General features: G+C 36.5%; 1 protein-coding gene across 3 annotated transcripts; it reads right to left on the bottom strand.

Moving 5' to 3' along the window:
- Nucleotides 1-9,534: 9,534 nt before the first annotated feature.
- On the bottom strand, nucleotides 9,535-14,159 carry LOC148735737 (uncharacterized). 3 transcript variants are annotated; one of them, XM_088755400.1, is made up of 4 exons: nucleotides 13,559-13,869; nucleotides 13,060-13,114; nucleotides 12,464-12,798; nucleotides 9,535-10,840 (listed from the first exon to the last, which is right to left on the bottom strand). In XM_088755400.1, the coding sequence occupies exons 1-4, from the start codon at nucleotides 13,562-13,564 to the stop codon at nucleotides 10,118-10,120; spliced, it is 1,119 nt and encodes a 372-aa protein (XP_088611526.1). In that variant the 5' UTR covers nucleotides 13,565-13,869; the 3' UTR covers nucleotides 9,535-10,117. The 3 variants fall into 3 exon arrangements, with proteins under 3 accessions (XP_088611526.1, XP_088611527.1, XP_088611528.1); XM_088755401.1 differs by lacking the exons at nucleotides 13,060-13,114; nucleotides 13,559-13,869 and adding an exon at nucleotides 13,985-14,159; XM_088755402.1 differs by lacking the exon at nucleotides 13,060-13,114.
- Nucleotides 14,160-14,396: the final 237 nt, after the last annotated feature.

Here is a 14,396-nt window from a genome sequence, read left to right as displayed (position 1 = left end):
ATATAGCTTGTTGCCCGTTGATCTTTAGTCTGTAAGTTATTCTGGTTAACGAAAGTGAGACATGTGTGAATTAATTATATTACCGCCTAGAAGCGGGTTTTTACCTAGAGAAAGTTGTCAATCAGTCATTAAGTGATGTATCCAATGCATGTGCTAATGATCTTATAATTATTAAGTAAGCAACCATATTCAAAAAAGTCCTTAATTTAAGTCAGTAAATAACATCATCCTTATGAAATGGTATATATTCAGAAAAATAAAGATGACAATGTGTGTAGAATAATAGATTAAGATATGTGCCGGGATCACAGAAAAGAAAAAAAAGGATTGAGGGCCTGATTACATGAACCGGGATGGCTCTGTTAGCCGGGCTGATTTCTTTTGTTTTGGTGTTCGCCAAAGCGTTAAAACAAAAGAAATCAGCTCGGCTAACCGGGCCAGCTCGGCTGATGTAATCAGACCCTGAGGCGAACGTTTGCTTAAGTTAAGCCAGGAAGGAAATACGTACAAAATAATCAAAACAAACATTAATTGAAGTTAAATAATTATTGAATTTGACAATATTTTCCACAGGGTCTCCATTTACTTTTATTAGTATCATTATGTTCTGAGTCATATTATGGAAATTTAATTCACGTCCTCATTGTTTAGGATGATTGTTTCTTTCAAAATTAAGGCCACCTTAAAATAGTTACCGAGGTTTTGGGACTTCAACAGAAATCATCTGACCATACAGTATATACTACATCGATCAAAGGATCGTCATTTTTCAGGTCTAGGTCCGAACAGCAGCTGATATAGAAATGCAGCGATAACAATGAAAATAATAATAATAATAATAATAGTAATATTAATAATAATAGTAATAATAATAATAATAATAATGATAATAATGATGATGGTGATGATGGTAATCATAATTTTAAAAAAAAGTGGTGATAAATGTAATGAAAGTCATACCAGCCACGATTTTTTTTTTTTTTTTTTTAACAATTTTTCATTTTCTATTTGTAACTCGTGAACGCGCCTTTGGGAATCCTTTTTCGCGATATACGGCCAGACGGCTGACATACTGATTTCACAAACTGAACTTTGAGCGACGATACCTACGCTTTCTTCACTTTTCGTTGATTTATACAATCTGTGCAAAAAGAAAGTAATTCATTCAGGCATTTCCTGCTTCATAAAGATTGTCACCATGCTTTATGCTTTTCAATTCTTTTTTCTTTATTTGTGGTACAGCTCCGTTTACTAGTCAAATGCTTTTATCCCAAATTTCCCAGATCATTCATGTAAGATTATGCGTTGTTGGTAATTAGAACAGAAAAAAAGGCAGGTGTTCTTAATATCCATAGCGAAAACGTTATCCTTGGGTTTTGTATCAGCAAATAAGGCACATATGCCGTTAGTTGAGTCGTCTAGGAAAATGTTAGATAGAATGCTGTAGACGTTTCCACACCGGAAGAAAGTTCTGTCACAAACCAGTTTTACTCGCGACTAGAAAGAAGTAAAATGACTTACATAAATGTGTCCTTGTGATATATCAAAACTTTCATTTATCAACAACAGAACTTGACCCCAACTAAGGCAATGCTTTATGGAGGCTGACTTGATAACCTCGCGGTTTTCCACTCACGAACTATGGAACACTGTTACCTTAAATTTTCTACATCTGTATCCTTTCCTGTTTTTCTTTTTTTAATTTTTATTTTAATATTGTAACTAAAACTTAGGTGCTAAATAAAGTAAAATTGATGTTAAAGTTGAAGTCGTAATTCAGGATATCTGAGATCTTTGACGGTAACATTGGCTTCCTTATTTGACGGCTGACAGTAAAAATATTGCGTTTTGATGGTTGACGGTTAATATTTTGGACATTTGACGGTTGACGGTTAACCCCATGGAGAACCTCCTTCAATTTCTCTCTCAAAGCGTCAGTTTTAGACGACATTCTCCGCAGATTTTCGAATCCCTTTTCAAAGAGCAGGAAATCCTTTTGTTAAGAGGCTGTCCGCGTAAGAACCGACCACTCGAATTTTGGCTGATCACAGAATTCCCTTAAATTTTTACTGTGAGATATTTGATCTATTCTATCGCCAAAAATTGTATTTATTTGATTCGTTATGCTATTTTATCAAATTTTTGGCAACGAGATGTGAGGAAGGTCAAAAACAAAGAAAATTGTTTATTTCAGCGTTTATTTTGAGCGTTTCGCTGGAGGCTCTAAGAACTTACGCATTTGTTCAAAGAGGATAAATCGGACATGTGATATTATATTACATCTCCTCTGTCGATTTATAGCAAAATATGTAAGTTTTGACCATACAATTAAGAATGAAGCTATTTTGAAAATACCACACAAACAGCACTTTTCAAATTTTAGCAAGTGTGCTGTTATTCCAAGACACTTTTCTTAAAAGTGTAACGGAATCTGGAGTCCTCACTACTATATGTGTTTACTATTAGGGCTGGTGTACCGAAAAAAACAAAAACATTTTTGGCAACTAGTCTTTTCGAGCTACAGGAGCTCGATGAACTTTACTAATTTTCAACGATCAAAGTGCCCATGACTTAATTTATGCATATTTGTGGTTACTCCATTTCTTGCTCAAAATCAATATTTGAGGCAGTGCGTATTTTCAAAACCAGTAAGGCTGTTTTGCTAAGGTGAGGATGTCCATAACTCTATTCAAACTTGCCCCAAATTTAGTAATTAGGAAGGTACAAATGAACATCTTCTGTTTGACATTACGTTTAACTGTCTCATGTACGCTAAAACATGTTGACAAACATCCATTGAGTTAGTCTTGACCGCTGTCTTATGTTGTAAAAAACTAAAATTGCTGTCACTTACGGACTAAGAAACGCTCATTCAAAATATGTCATAATGAATTAAGAGAGCTTCGTGTCTTACCAGAGCTTGAGAACATCTCAAAGAGAATGGATTGATTCAGTCATGTGTCATGCTCTTACATTGAAAATGTCACGAATCCATATTTAACTACATCGTACAGAAATGTTTTGTGTTAAGATTGATACTTTTCCTGTTTTCACTCTAATTTATACCAACATTTACCTCATTATGAACCAAAAAGTAATTTTTTTGAAGACATAATTATGATGATGACAATTTCAGGCGTCAAGCACGTTGAAATGCTCATGTTTTTACGTGATACCGTAAAATAGTAAAAGGTAAAGTTAGAAAAGTAAAATAAAAAATCAGTGGCCACTAAAAGATTGATGAATTTAATTTTCCCTAATAGTTTCGATAATCACCGCCGGTGATTCCCCGTCTATTTGTCTCTTAAAATTTAAATAGCCTTTTCATACTTGGTAATAATAGATTATAAGTAAACGAGTTTGGAGAGATTTATTTACATCGCGTGACTCACGTAGGAATTAATTGATTATGTCGGCAGAAGAATTTGCAACTACGCTTCTATGTTTCTACCATTTTCCTTTAATTTTCATATTTTCTTCGTGTTATCAACTAGTCTCTCTGCTAACAAATAAGTAAAGTTCCATTCCTGGATGTGTTCTGAAAAAAGTACTTGAAACCCTGTGCACGCCGGACCAGTCCTTACCAAAACGGGTCAAACTATGTACTACATTCTTGGTAAAGTTTACACCTTTTCCTACCGGTTACAGTCACATCCCTCTAAGATTGAGGAAAGCTTAGTTACCAGATCTTTTTTCCTATCTCGGCAACTATACGGAATCTCAAAAATTTAAGCAAAGCGTGACTACGCTGAAAGTTTCAAGTTTCTTATCGCGTGAGAGGTCACACAAGCAGTATGAGTCATAGCAAGAAGGGTTTTTTAGACCAAGCTGACCGGAAACGTTTTCCAGCATTTCACGTCTTTCTTGCTCCTCTTCCTCTGCATATATTTCCTCCACCTCAATTTCTTGGCTTCCCTGTCTTCTTCTTGCGGCCGCCAGTCTCGAGAAAAACTCCTGCACTTGAGTCTTAGTTAACCAGTCCTTTGTTTAAATGCGAGAACTTTCGTGCGGGAATTATCTGGATTTCTTACCCTTCTCATATCTGCAGCTACTTTTTCGGGATCTGCCTCTAAGGTCAAACTTATCCCTGTCGCAAAGTAAATAATCTAAACGTCTTGCGCAAAACATTTGCAATATCAATTATTTCAAACTAGCATAATTATTGAAGCACTAGGGAAAAAAACACACACACACACACAAAAACAAAACAAAACAATCTACTGCGAGGATCGTGCACCATATGTATCTAATACCGCAGTTCAAAATATATGAACTTCATATATTTCATTGTATCTGATTTATCACTTTCACGGGTTTATTACGAATCAACTTAACGGCCTGCTCCCAGTTGGCTTGTTAGTTCAATTGGTAGAGCGCTGCATTAGTATCGCAGAGGTCAGTGGTTCGAATCCCGTACAGGCCTGATTTTTTTCAGGTCTAATTTTCGCTATTGCTTAAATAGCGCTATCTATTGCGAGGATCGTGCACCATATGTATCTAATACCGCCGTTCAAAATATATGAACTTCACATATTTCATTGTATCTAAGTCATAGGTACTGTGATCGTTGAAAATTAGTAAAGTTCATCGAGCTCCTGTAGCTCGAAAAGACTAGTTTCCAAAAATGTTTTTGTTGTTTTTGGTACACCAGCCCTAATACTAAACACAGATAGTAGTGAGGACTCCAGATTCCGTTACACTTTTGAGAAAAGTGTCTTGGAACAACAGCACACTTGCTAAAATTTGAAAAGTGCTTTTTGCGTGGTATTTTCAAAATAGCTTCATTCTTAACTGTTTGGTCAAAATTGACATATTTTGCTATTAATCGACAGAGGAGATGTAAAATAATATCACATATCCGATTTATGCTCTTTGAACAAACGCGTAAGTTCTTAGAGCCTCCAGCGTAAAGCTAAAAATTAACGCTGAAATAAACAGTTTTCTTTGTTTTTGACCGTCCTCAAATCTCGTTGCCAAAACCTTGATAAAATAGCATTACGAACCAAATAAATACATTTTTGCTGATAGAATAGATTAAATATCTCACAGTAAAAATTTGAGGGAATTCTGTGATCGGCCAGAATTTGAGTGGTCGATTCTTACGCGGACAGCCTTTTAAAGTTTGATTCAACCCCACCCAAATTACATCAACACCTTTGTCAATAGCTACTCTGGTCACACTTCACCAATAAACGAATTCATCAGTGAAATAAATCTTTTCTTAAGGAGGCTCGAACGGGTTTTTTCGACCGCGCCGAGAATTGATTCCGAGGTACACGCAAGGAAATTACTCGCGAGAAAAATAAGCGATGGCGCCCGCGATCGCATCCGCAGGCGAGTTGTAAACAAACATGTACCTCAATTACTTTCGATGAAAGTAATTGTTTAAGAAACAAAAATGAAAAGTTCACCTCTCAGAAGCAAGTAGGAAGAAGTTTGGGCGGCAGGGCTCTTGCCAAAACGGGTCGAAAACATTTATATAAAAAGCTGAAGGAGGATTGAGAAGTCGAGAGCGCACCATCAAAGACGCGACGACTGCGCTTGGTAGGTCTTAATTATGCAGTGAAAAATTTAAGAGGACACTTCCAAATGTTAAGATTTGTTTCTTATTGAGTTTAATTCCTATTAAAATAAAATGAAATAACCAAGAACGTTCCTAAACTACACACAGGAAGAGGAAAAGGAAAATGAAATGATTGTTGGATCCAGGATAGTGAACTTGGATAGTTTTATGAAGGAAATGGAGGAGTGTAAATATTGCCATAAAGGTAAACATATTTTTCATGCAATCAAGAGATCGAAAAAACATGGATGAGACCTTATTTTAATTCAACCACAGACGGTATAATTAAAATAAAATATTTAACCTCAACTTGTGAAAAAATCTTGTTTTTATTTCCTAAGATAAACTGGAAAGGAATGTAAATTTATTTTTTTTTCCCATATTATACGGAACGATAGAAGTTCATGGTAAGTCCTGGTCCTGGACAATGTTCAAGGAAAGACAAAATCAAGATCGCTCACCTCAATGTACGGTCACTCAAACGAAGAGAACACTTCGTTCAAGGGAAAGATACCGTTCTCTCGAATGAGTTCGACGTTTTCACCATCTCCGAATCCTGGTTAGACTCTTCTATAATTAATTTGGAAATTGAAATTCCTGGATATGATATTTTCAGAGTGGACCGACAAAACCAACGAGGCAGCGGTGTGCGTGCTTACGTTAAACAATTTCTTAAAACTGAAATTCTACGTGAAATCTCTGGAGTATCAAGCAACGGTTTGCATCAACTTTGGAGGAAAATTCAATTGCGAAATTTTAAGTCATTCCTAGTTTGCACAACCTATCGACCACCAAGTTTCTTGGTAGCATGCCTTGAAGCCGATTTGGGTACAAGTTTGATCTCCGCTTTGTTGTTAAACAAGCCAATTTACATTCTTGAAGATATAAGCTGTAATTTATTACAACCTGATCTACCCGAATCTCAAGCATTAACAAGCTTCTGTTCTACCTACAACCTAGAACAGCTCATCTCAAGTTCAACTCGCACTTCAGAGTCAACAATGTCCCTGATTGAAGTTATCATGGCCTCAAACTCCAAGCATGTTTTTAAATCGAGCGTACTTCCTTCCTCGATAAGCGACCACTACCTTGTTTACTTTACTCTGAGATTAAAAAGGGAACGTAAATCAACAGCATTCGTCACGAAGAGGAGCTTTAAAGAATATTCTGAATAAAAATTTGCAAAAGAAGTTAGTTTTGCACCATGGTTAGTTGTGGATATTTTCGACGATCCGGATGATAAATTGTACATCCTTAACTCTTTGTTTAATCAAATTTTGGATGAACACGCGCCTGTGAAAACCTTTCGCATAAAGGGGAAGCCAAACCCTTATATTACAGACGAAATCTGCGAGCTTATGGCTACTAGAGATAACTGGAAACGTGAATTCAAGCGAACAAAAGATCCTCTTGCTTGGTCCGCATACAAAAATTTCTGCCGCGAAGTTAAGAGAGAAATCCGAATGGCGGAAAAAGAGTTCATTTCACAGAAAATTCAGGACAACAAGAATAATAGCAACACCATGTGGAAGGTAATTCGTAGTTGTATTCCGAAAAAAATCTCAATCAAAGACGACTTTTTCAAAGGACAACGAAGTTGTTGCTAATGAATTCAATAATTTTTTTGCATCCTTGGGCAAGAACACAGCCGAGAAAGTCAATTTAATGGCAGAGCAATTCAAGCATGACATTGACGACAATAGCAACGTCGTTGTCCCTAAAGAACATCCGGAGTTAGAACAATTTTCATTTAACGATTGTGTGAGTTGTGATCAAGTGGAACGCGTTATTTCCTCTATGTCATCAAATAAAGCTCCTGGAATCGACTAAATTGCCATGTATGTCATTAAAGATTGCCTACCATCCATACTGCCATCATTCACTTCAATTGTTAATGCCAAATTCAAATCATCTCAGTTCCCGATCGACTGGAAAAAAGCTGAAGTTGTTCCTATTTTAAAGGACGGTGACCCAGAAATTCCAAGTAATAATCGGCCTATCTCGCTTTTTGCCAATACTATCTAGAGTTTGCGAGAGGGTCGCAGCTGATACCTCTTTCTGACGTCAGGCCTCTTTTGAAAGAAATAATCTTTGATCCCCAGAAAACCTACAAATTCATCTTTTTTTGATACTAAAACAAGTTCAAGAACAAAAAGGACTGAACTTCTTCAACTTTCAGCCATTACTGATGATGGAAATCGATCATTTACAGAATATATTCTTCCTGAGCGCTCCATAACCAGTTCTGCAACTGCTGTTCATAATATTACTATAAGGTTTCCCGAGATCATGAAGAATTTTATGCAAATCTGGAAAACCAGTCCCGGCCAAGCCCTTACAAACCTGCCTTCAATCATTCTTGCAATTTTTAGATGTTTGTGCTTCAAATTCCGTCGATTCCTTGGTCCTTATAGGTCACAATGCTTCCGTTTTTGACACGCCAAGACTTGTCCTCAAGGCAGGCCCAACCTTTACGTGTTCTTTGACCAAAATTACGGTGCTATTTGCTGATAGTTCACCCTTGTTGAAGGCCCTCCGAAGACAGCCTAACAGCCCTCTGAAATCAGTGACAAACAAATCGAGGGACGTTTATGAAACCCTATTTTATGCTAAGTTTGAAGCTCATGACCCTCTGGAAGACGTCAAAACGTAACTCTCAGAAAAATTATTTTCACTAGTCCTCTGCAAATCATTCGTGAACAAGTGGTCACCCATGGTAAATGTGTATCCGCGAATGAGACCTTTGATTAAGCTATCTTCTTAGAACGACGTAAAGACACCATCCAGACGTTTGATGGAAAGCTTAATCTTTCCTCAAGCATTGTCCAGAAGCTGGCAGATACTGGTCTTTCTTATCGTAAACTACAATTTCTGTACGAGAAATGCAACATCAATGGCATGTGCGTTGTACTTGCATTGGCGCCAACAGCAAAATCCTCTTGTCGCCGTAAGTCGAATTCCGCAAAAGTGACATTAAACAAGAGAATTCTCTCCGAAATGCTTTCACATTTTCAACAGTCGTAACGGTAAGCAGTCTGAGAATCAAACGATAATTTTTTTTTTTTTTTCAGGAATGTGTAAAATCACAAAAGAAGTCGAGTCCATTTTCAGAACGAACACTTTTTCTTTCGGGTTGCCTTTTCCTTCGCTGGAGACATCGATTGATCCCGCGGACGCGCACTCGTCCTCGCGAAGATGAGCCGTTGAGTCGGCGGTATCGTTTAAAACGCGTGACCGGATGTCAAATAAAGTGTGAGCTAAAATTACGAAAACCGGAAATAAAGCTTGTTAAGTTGATGAGCTAGTATCTGGAGAATTAGTTCGGTGACGTACCCTGATTTTTTTTGTACAAATTATTTTTATCATTACGTATTCCTGAATAAAATTTACAAAAAAAAAAAATTTACATTTTAAAACAGCATTTAAGTTTTACTAGATTCGAGCTCTACTAGATACTTTTTTTTTATATCACATATACAGATAGAGAGTGTGATGATGTTTAAGAAATATATGTATATAAAAAAAAATAGGTTACCGACTTGATTCTTGAGATATCTTTCAAAAACTGAGTTTTAGAAGGTCTTTTAGCACTACTGTACTGTTGCCGTGGCAAGGAATGATGCCTGACGAATCCCCTTAAAAGATTGCCCTAAAATAGCGATACGCATATGTCAAGTCATTATCCTGATGATAAGTTTGACAGTCCTGATATCTTTCACTGCTTGGCACTTGCTGTTAATTGTGGAAAACCCTTTTAAGCCTCCTTAAGAATTCACCATAGAGTCTCGAATATTCTGACGACAAAATTATTGGGTGAGATACGAAGGGGTCACACATGAAAAAGAAGAAATACGAGATAAAATTGATTTTTTCTCCTCCGTAAATTCTTTACAACAGAGAGGCACCTGAATGCTTTATAAGTTTATCGATGTTACTCTCCCATAACGGAACAGTGATGTGCCAAAAACTAAAATCCAGCGCAAGAGATGTATTCATTTGTTTATTTTGGCAAGATTTACCATCTGTATTCCTAAAAAGGTATGACATTTTTAATGGATGTTCTAACCTGCAGTCACATATTTAATGCATCTAAAGTCATGGCGCAAATTTGGCACTAATATTAAAGAGAAATAATGATATTCCTAATTTTCCGCACTTCGCATTCACTACCTTTCGAAGATCCTTTTACAATGAATTACAAGCAACCCAACTTATCATAAGGAGAAGTTATCTCACACCAAACTAACTAGAGTAAAAGAGAAGTAATAGTAATATACATTCCATGTAAATATCGAGCTACATGTACAGCCGAATCTTGATTACAACATTACTGTTTCTTCATTTTCTCTCTTACAAGAATGGCCCTCTGCTGACAAATTTACCTAACTATTAAAGTTCGTTTATGTGACATATGATATCAAAATCTATGGAGCATCTTTGCTGAGTTGTTCAGTTATGCGTAGTCTTGCTGATAAAGGAATTTTGGCGCTTGTCAACTAAAAACAACAATTCGTTTAGAAGTTAGTGGTACATATTTCTAAATTAATGTTGTGATTATCGAATTCCAATGGCAGTAGAGTCAAAGCCAAACTTATTCCAGCGGTCGCTAGAAGTGTAACAGCCACAGCCTCCAAAGTGAAGCTCGGTTTGAAAGAAGAGCGTTTTTGGCATGGTGTGTTGTACATTTATGATGCTAATTGCCTTGGAACGCCATTCTACAGCAACACCATTCTTTTCGAAACTATTTGAACCCGAGGCATAGTCACTGGGTTTTTCACTATTTCGGTTTGGCATAAAGGCAAACAAACTGTTAGGATTTCCATCGCAGTTTTGAAACTGAATGATGTCTCCGTTGGATCTGAAACCCTGAATCGCTTTCTTATTCGCAACCGATTTAGGAAGGATGCCTAAGAATATGTATTCCTTCATGAATTCGTTCTGTGGTCGAGTGTAACCAAAGTAGCTGTTGACCAAGACACCGAAACTAATGTTAGTGTAAGTTGGATGGGGCTGAATCAGAGTGTACCACTCGCTACCATCAACATTTTTCTTTAACTTTAGCAACACGCTTTTCTCGTCTTTAAAGATGGAGTCGACGATCTGCTGAGCATTTGATTTCAAAGTGAGGCTGTGAGGAAGGAAAGTGAAGCCACCGCCAGCAATGTCCTGCTCACAGTATACCTGAAGAGGATCAGCGCTGGTCAGGGGATAGATCTCGTACAAACCACTGGTCGCCACAGGATCCTTTTGTTGGATTTCCTTGCAGCTCTTGTGATGCTGAAGAAAACAAGGATTTCATATGCAACCATAGTGAAGTACATTTTATCGTGTTGGGAACAACAATGACTATAGAATCTGTAATAAAAGACAACCTGGTCTAACTCATCCAGGTTTAATTTTCAAAGTAAACGTAGTTTCACGATGTGCAAGAACCGTGCAACATTTATAGGAGTTCTCTTCTAACCTAGGGTTCGTTGTATCGATTATCGTCGCTTATGCATATGCATGAATATTTATTTCGTTAAAATATCATTAAAAAAGATATCTGCTTTACTCAAGGAAGTAAGTCAAATATGATGCATTTACCCCGCATAAATAAAAACTGCCAGTTTAATTTACATTTTAACAGGGAAAGGAAAACTGCGCCTCTGGCATATTTTGAAACATTTCATAATTTATGAGGCTTGTCTGACACGTGAAACTTTATTTTTGAAAGGCAGATTTAGATGGGTTTCTCAGCAACATAACATTTTTTGCAAGAAAGTTTTATCGTCAGCTTAGTCGCTCGCAGAAACCTATATTCAGTAGCAATGAATAAAGGCTGATAGTTTCCAAAGAAACTGTTTGGGGCTGCGTCGGTGGGAGTGACAAAATAATTTGGATATATCAACAAAGTTGAAATGGTAATTTGGCCACCGTAACGATTACAAAAGCTGACGTTTCGAGCGTTAGCCCTTCGTCGGAGCGAATTCGCTTCGACGAAGGGCTAACGCTCAAAACGTCAGCTTTTGTAATCGTTACGGTGGCCAATTTACCATTTCAACTTTGCTGATATATCCAAATTATAAACAGTAGCAGTTTTGTTGCTGTCACTTTGTTGTCTTTTCTCTTCAGACAAAAACAAAGCAACAGGCATCGACCCAAAACCAGGGAAAAAAAAGCAAATGGCGATATGATAATAAATCAATGAATAAAGCCAATAATTTCTGGGTTTTCTTACAATTAAAGACACTTTGTGCACATCTAGTTTCCCGCTTCCCGACTACTAATTTGCACGTGTGGCCTTATGCCATCTTAGTCCAGTTTAACTATGTTAAAATGTGCCAGGAGCGGAAAAAAAAAAAACCTAATCGATTTGCATGATGTGCTTTGTTGCAGTTCAGGTAGTAAAGAAATAATTTGGATATATCAACAAAGATGAAATGGTAAATTGACCACCGTAACGATTACAAAAACTGACGTTTCGAGCGTTAGCCGTTCGTCGGAGCGTCAGCTTTTGTAATCGTTACGGTAGCCAATTTACCACTTCAACTTTGTTGATATATCCAAATTATTTCGTTACCCCCACCGACGCAGCCCCAAACAGTTTCTTTATAAACTATCAGCCTTTATTCATCAGGTTGTAAAGGAGTTTTTTTTTTTTTATTTTTTTTTCCGACGCATTTGAATTATATTTGGCAGGGTGTATGTTTAAATGTCTTAAGTCTTCACTTAAGAAAAATCTTGCTTTCGTATGGGCAAGCGAGGGTTAACCCCTTCATGAATTTTATTCAGTTATGATAAAATCTTTGTTCTTACACTACAAATGATATGAATACAAAGGAAAAAAACCCTGAGCACTTTATAAGGCTATTTTGAATAAAATGCAAAAGTTATTCATAAGAATTTTTCTGTACAAACCTCAAGATTTAAAAGCTGAGCAAATATAAATCCAGGCATAGAAACAAAGGAAGAGGACTCTGTATCAGTACTCTCTAATCCTTTATCGTTTAACTCACAATATTTCGTTCCATCTTCTTCCTCGTAGTTTATTGAGTGGCACCGTGGACGTATTTTCAGGCAGTGTTGTGCGCACGATAAAATACTGGACGCCTTCAAACGATCAATGACATGACTGACCAGATAACGGTCTTTTACGGTCTGAAGAAAGGATGAGTGGCCGTGAATAGCTGTCGTTAGAAATGACAAAGAAGCCGTGACAGCCAGTATCATCAAAGCAGCCTTCATGGCTCTGCCTACATCACGGCAAAAGAAACAATACAGAACGTCGATGATCATGCAACATACGAGTCAGATTTAACAACACTTTATAAATATACTTCCAATGGGCCAGTATGATATTATTGATACAGAAGAAATAATCCAGTGTCCTAAACAATAGTACTATAATTCTACTCTTCTTTAGATGACCTCGCAACATATGATGGGCCGTACTGCAATCATTTCGTTAGCCCATTTTTTAGACCTTTTTAATTTTCAAACCCTTGTTGTCCTACCTCTATGAATGGATGTTTTATTTCTGAAAACTTGCAAGACGTAAACTTTAGATGTCTGATGAAAAAAAAAAAACCTTGAAAATAATTTGAACTACGATCTAAAAGCTATTGAAATAAAACTAAACTAAAAGAACAAACAGGCAAAACGAAAACTAAAAAAAAAACAAAAAAAAAACACAACAACAAAGGAGGGTACGAGCTTAAATTCAACCATGATTGTCTCTTTAACTCTAATCTGTAATTCGATAATTTTTCCCTCACTTTTCGAGGAGAAGACGCATGAATTATCAACCACAACAAAAGAAATTTTAGATAGAATGAAATATATGAAGTTCATATATTTTGAACTGCGGTATTAGATACGTATGATGAAAGAAATATTGTCGGAGTTGACGCTCCGACGCTGACGCTCCGACGATCACCCGATCAAAAGAAATATTGTAGTTTAGAAAAATCCCATTCTTGTTGCTTGTGTTACTAAAATAATCACCCACTTTACCTGCATGTATCGTTTCTGCCTGTACGTTTCGTAGTTTCTCTTTACAGTATTATCCGCGTTGTATTGAGTTCCTTTTTTTGTTCTATTTTTTAAAATCAAAATGAGGAAGTAACATCTTAAAGGTTTCTTTTCAATCCACTCTTGGTAAGTTTTTATTGTTAGCAAAAGCGAGACAGTTGTCTCGAAGTGGTTTTGAATTAGATTGAAATGAAATCACGAACGGACGTATTTACCTGTACATCCGATGCACCCGATCATGAGTCAACAATCGCATCAAAATTCAATTTCACAGTCAAGTAAAAATCAGTTACATGTAGCTGTTACATACTGTACCTTTTTTTAAAACCTAATCATAGTTTTATCATACTGACATAACTTGTCTAAAACATTAAAATGGATTAGAAATGAAACTTCGCATGGACTTACAAATGTAAACAGATGTACGTTGAGATCAAGAGTTGGAGACGCAAGGTTTCCTTTAGAGCCAATGAGTACACAAACCAACCAACATTGAATTCGAATTCGAGTTAAAATGGGAATGAACAATATATTTAGAACGGCTTTGTGTAACTTTCTCTCTTTCTTTGTTAATCTGAAATGCGCTAAACAACAACATATACGTACCTCAATAGAGCGCCTACAGTAAAATTAATAACACTGCGCTCTTTGTTGTCTAAGATAGTGATATTTTTTAAATTAAAACAAGAAACCTTCACAATGGGTCGAATTTAGCAAACAATATGGCATCTTTTTTAATTCTGCATGCAAAATGAACTAATTAAAATATACCTAAATGGATCTGCCCTAGTGAAAAAAAATAAAAGAAATTATTACAAAA

The sequence above is a fragment of the Stylophora pistillata genome, chromosome 3 (assembly GCF_964205215.1).
Source record: "Stylophora pistillata chromosome 3, jaStyPist1.2, whole genome shotgun sequence".
Lineage (NCBI taxonomy): Eukaryota > Metazoa > Cnidaria > Anthozoa > Scleractinia > Pocilloporidae > Stylophora > Stylophora pistillata.
This window is presented reverse-complemented; position numbering and strand designations above follow the sequence as displayed.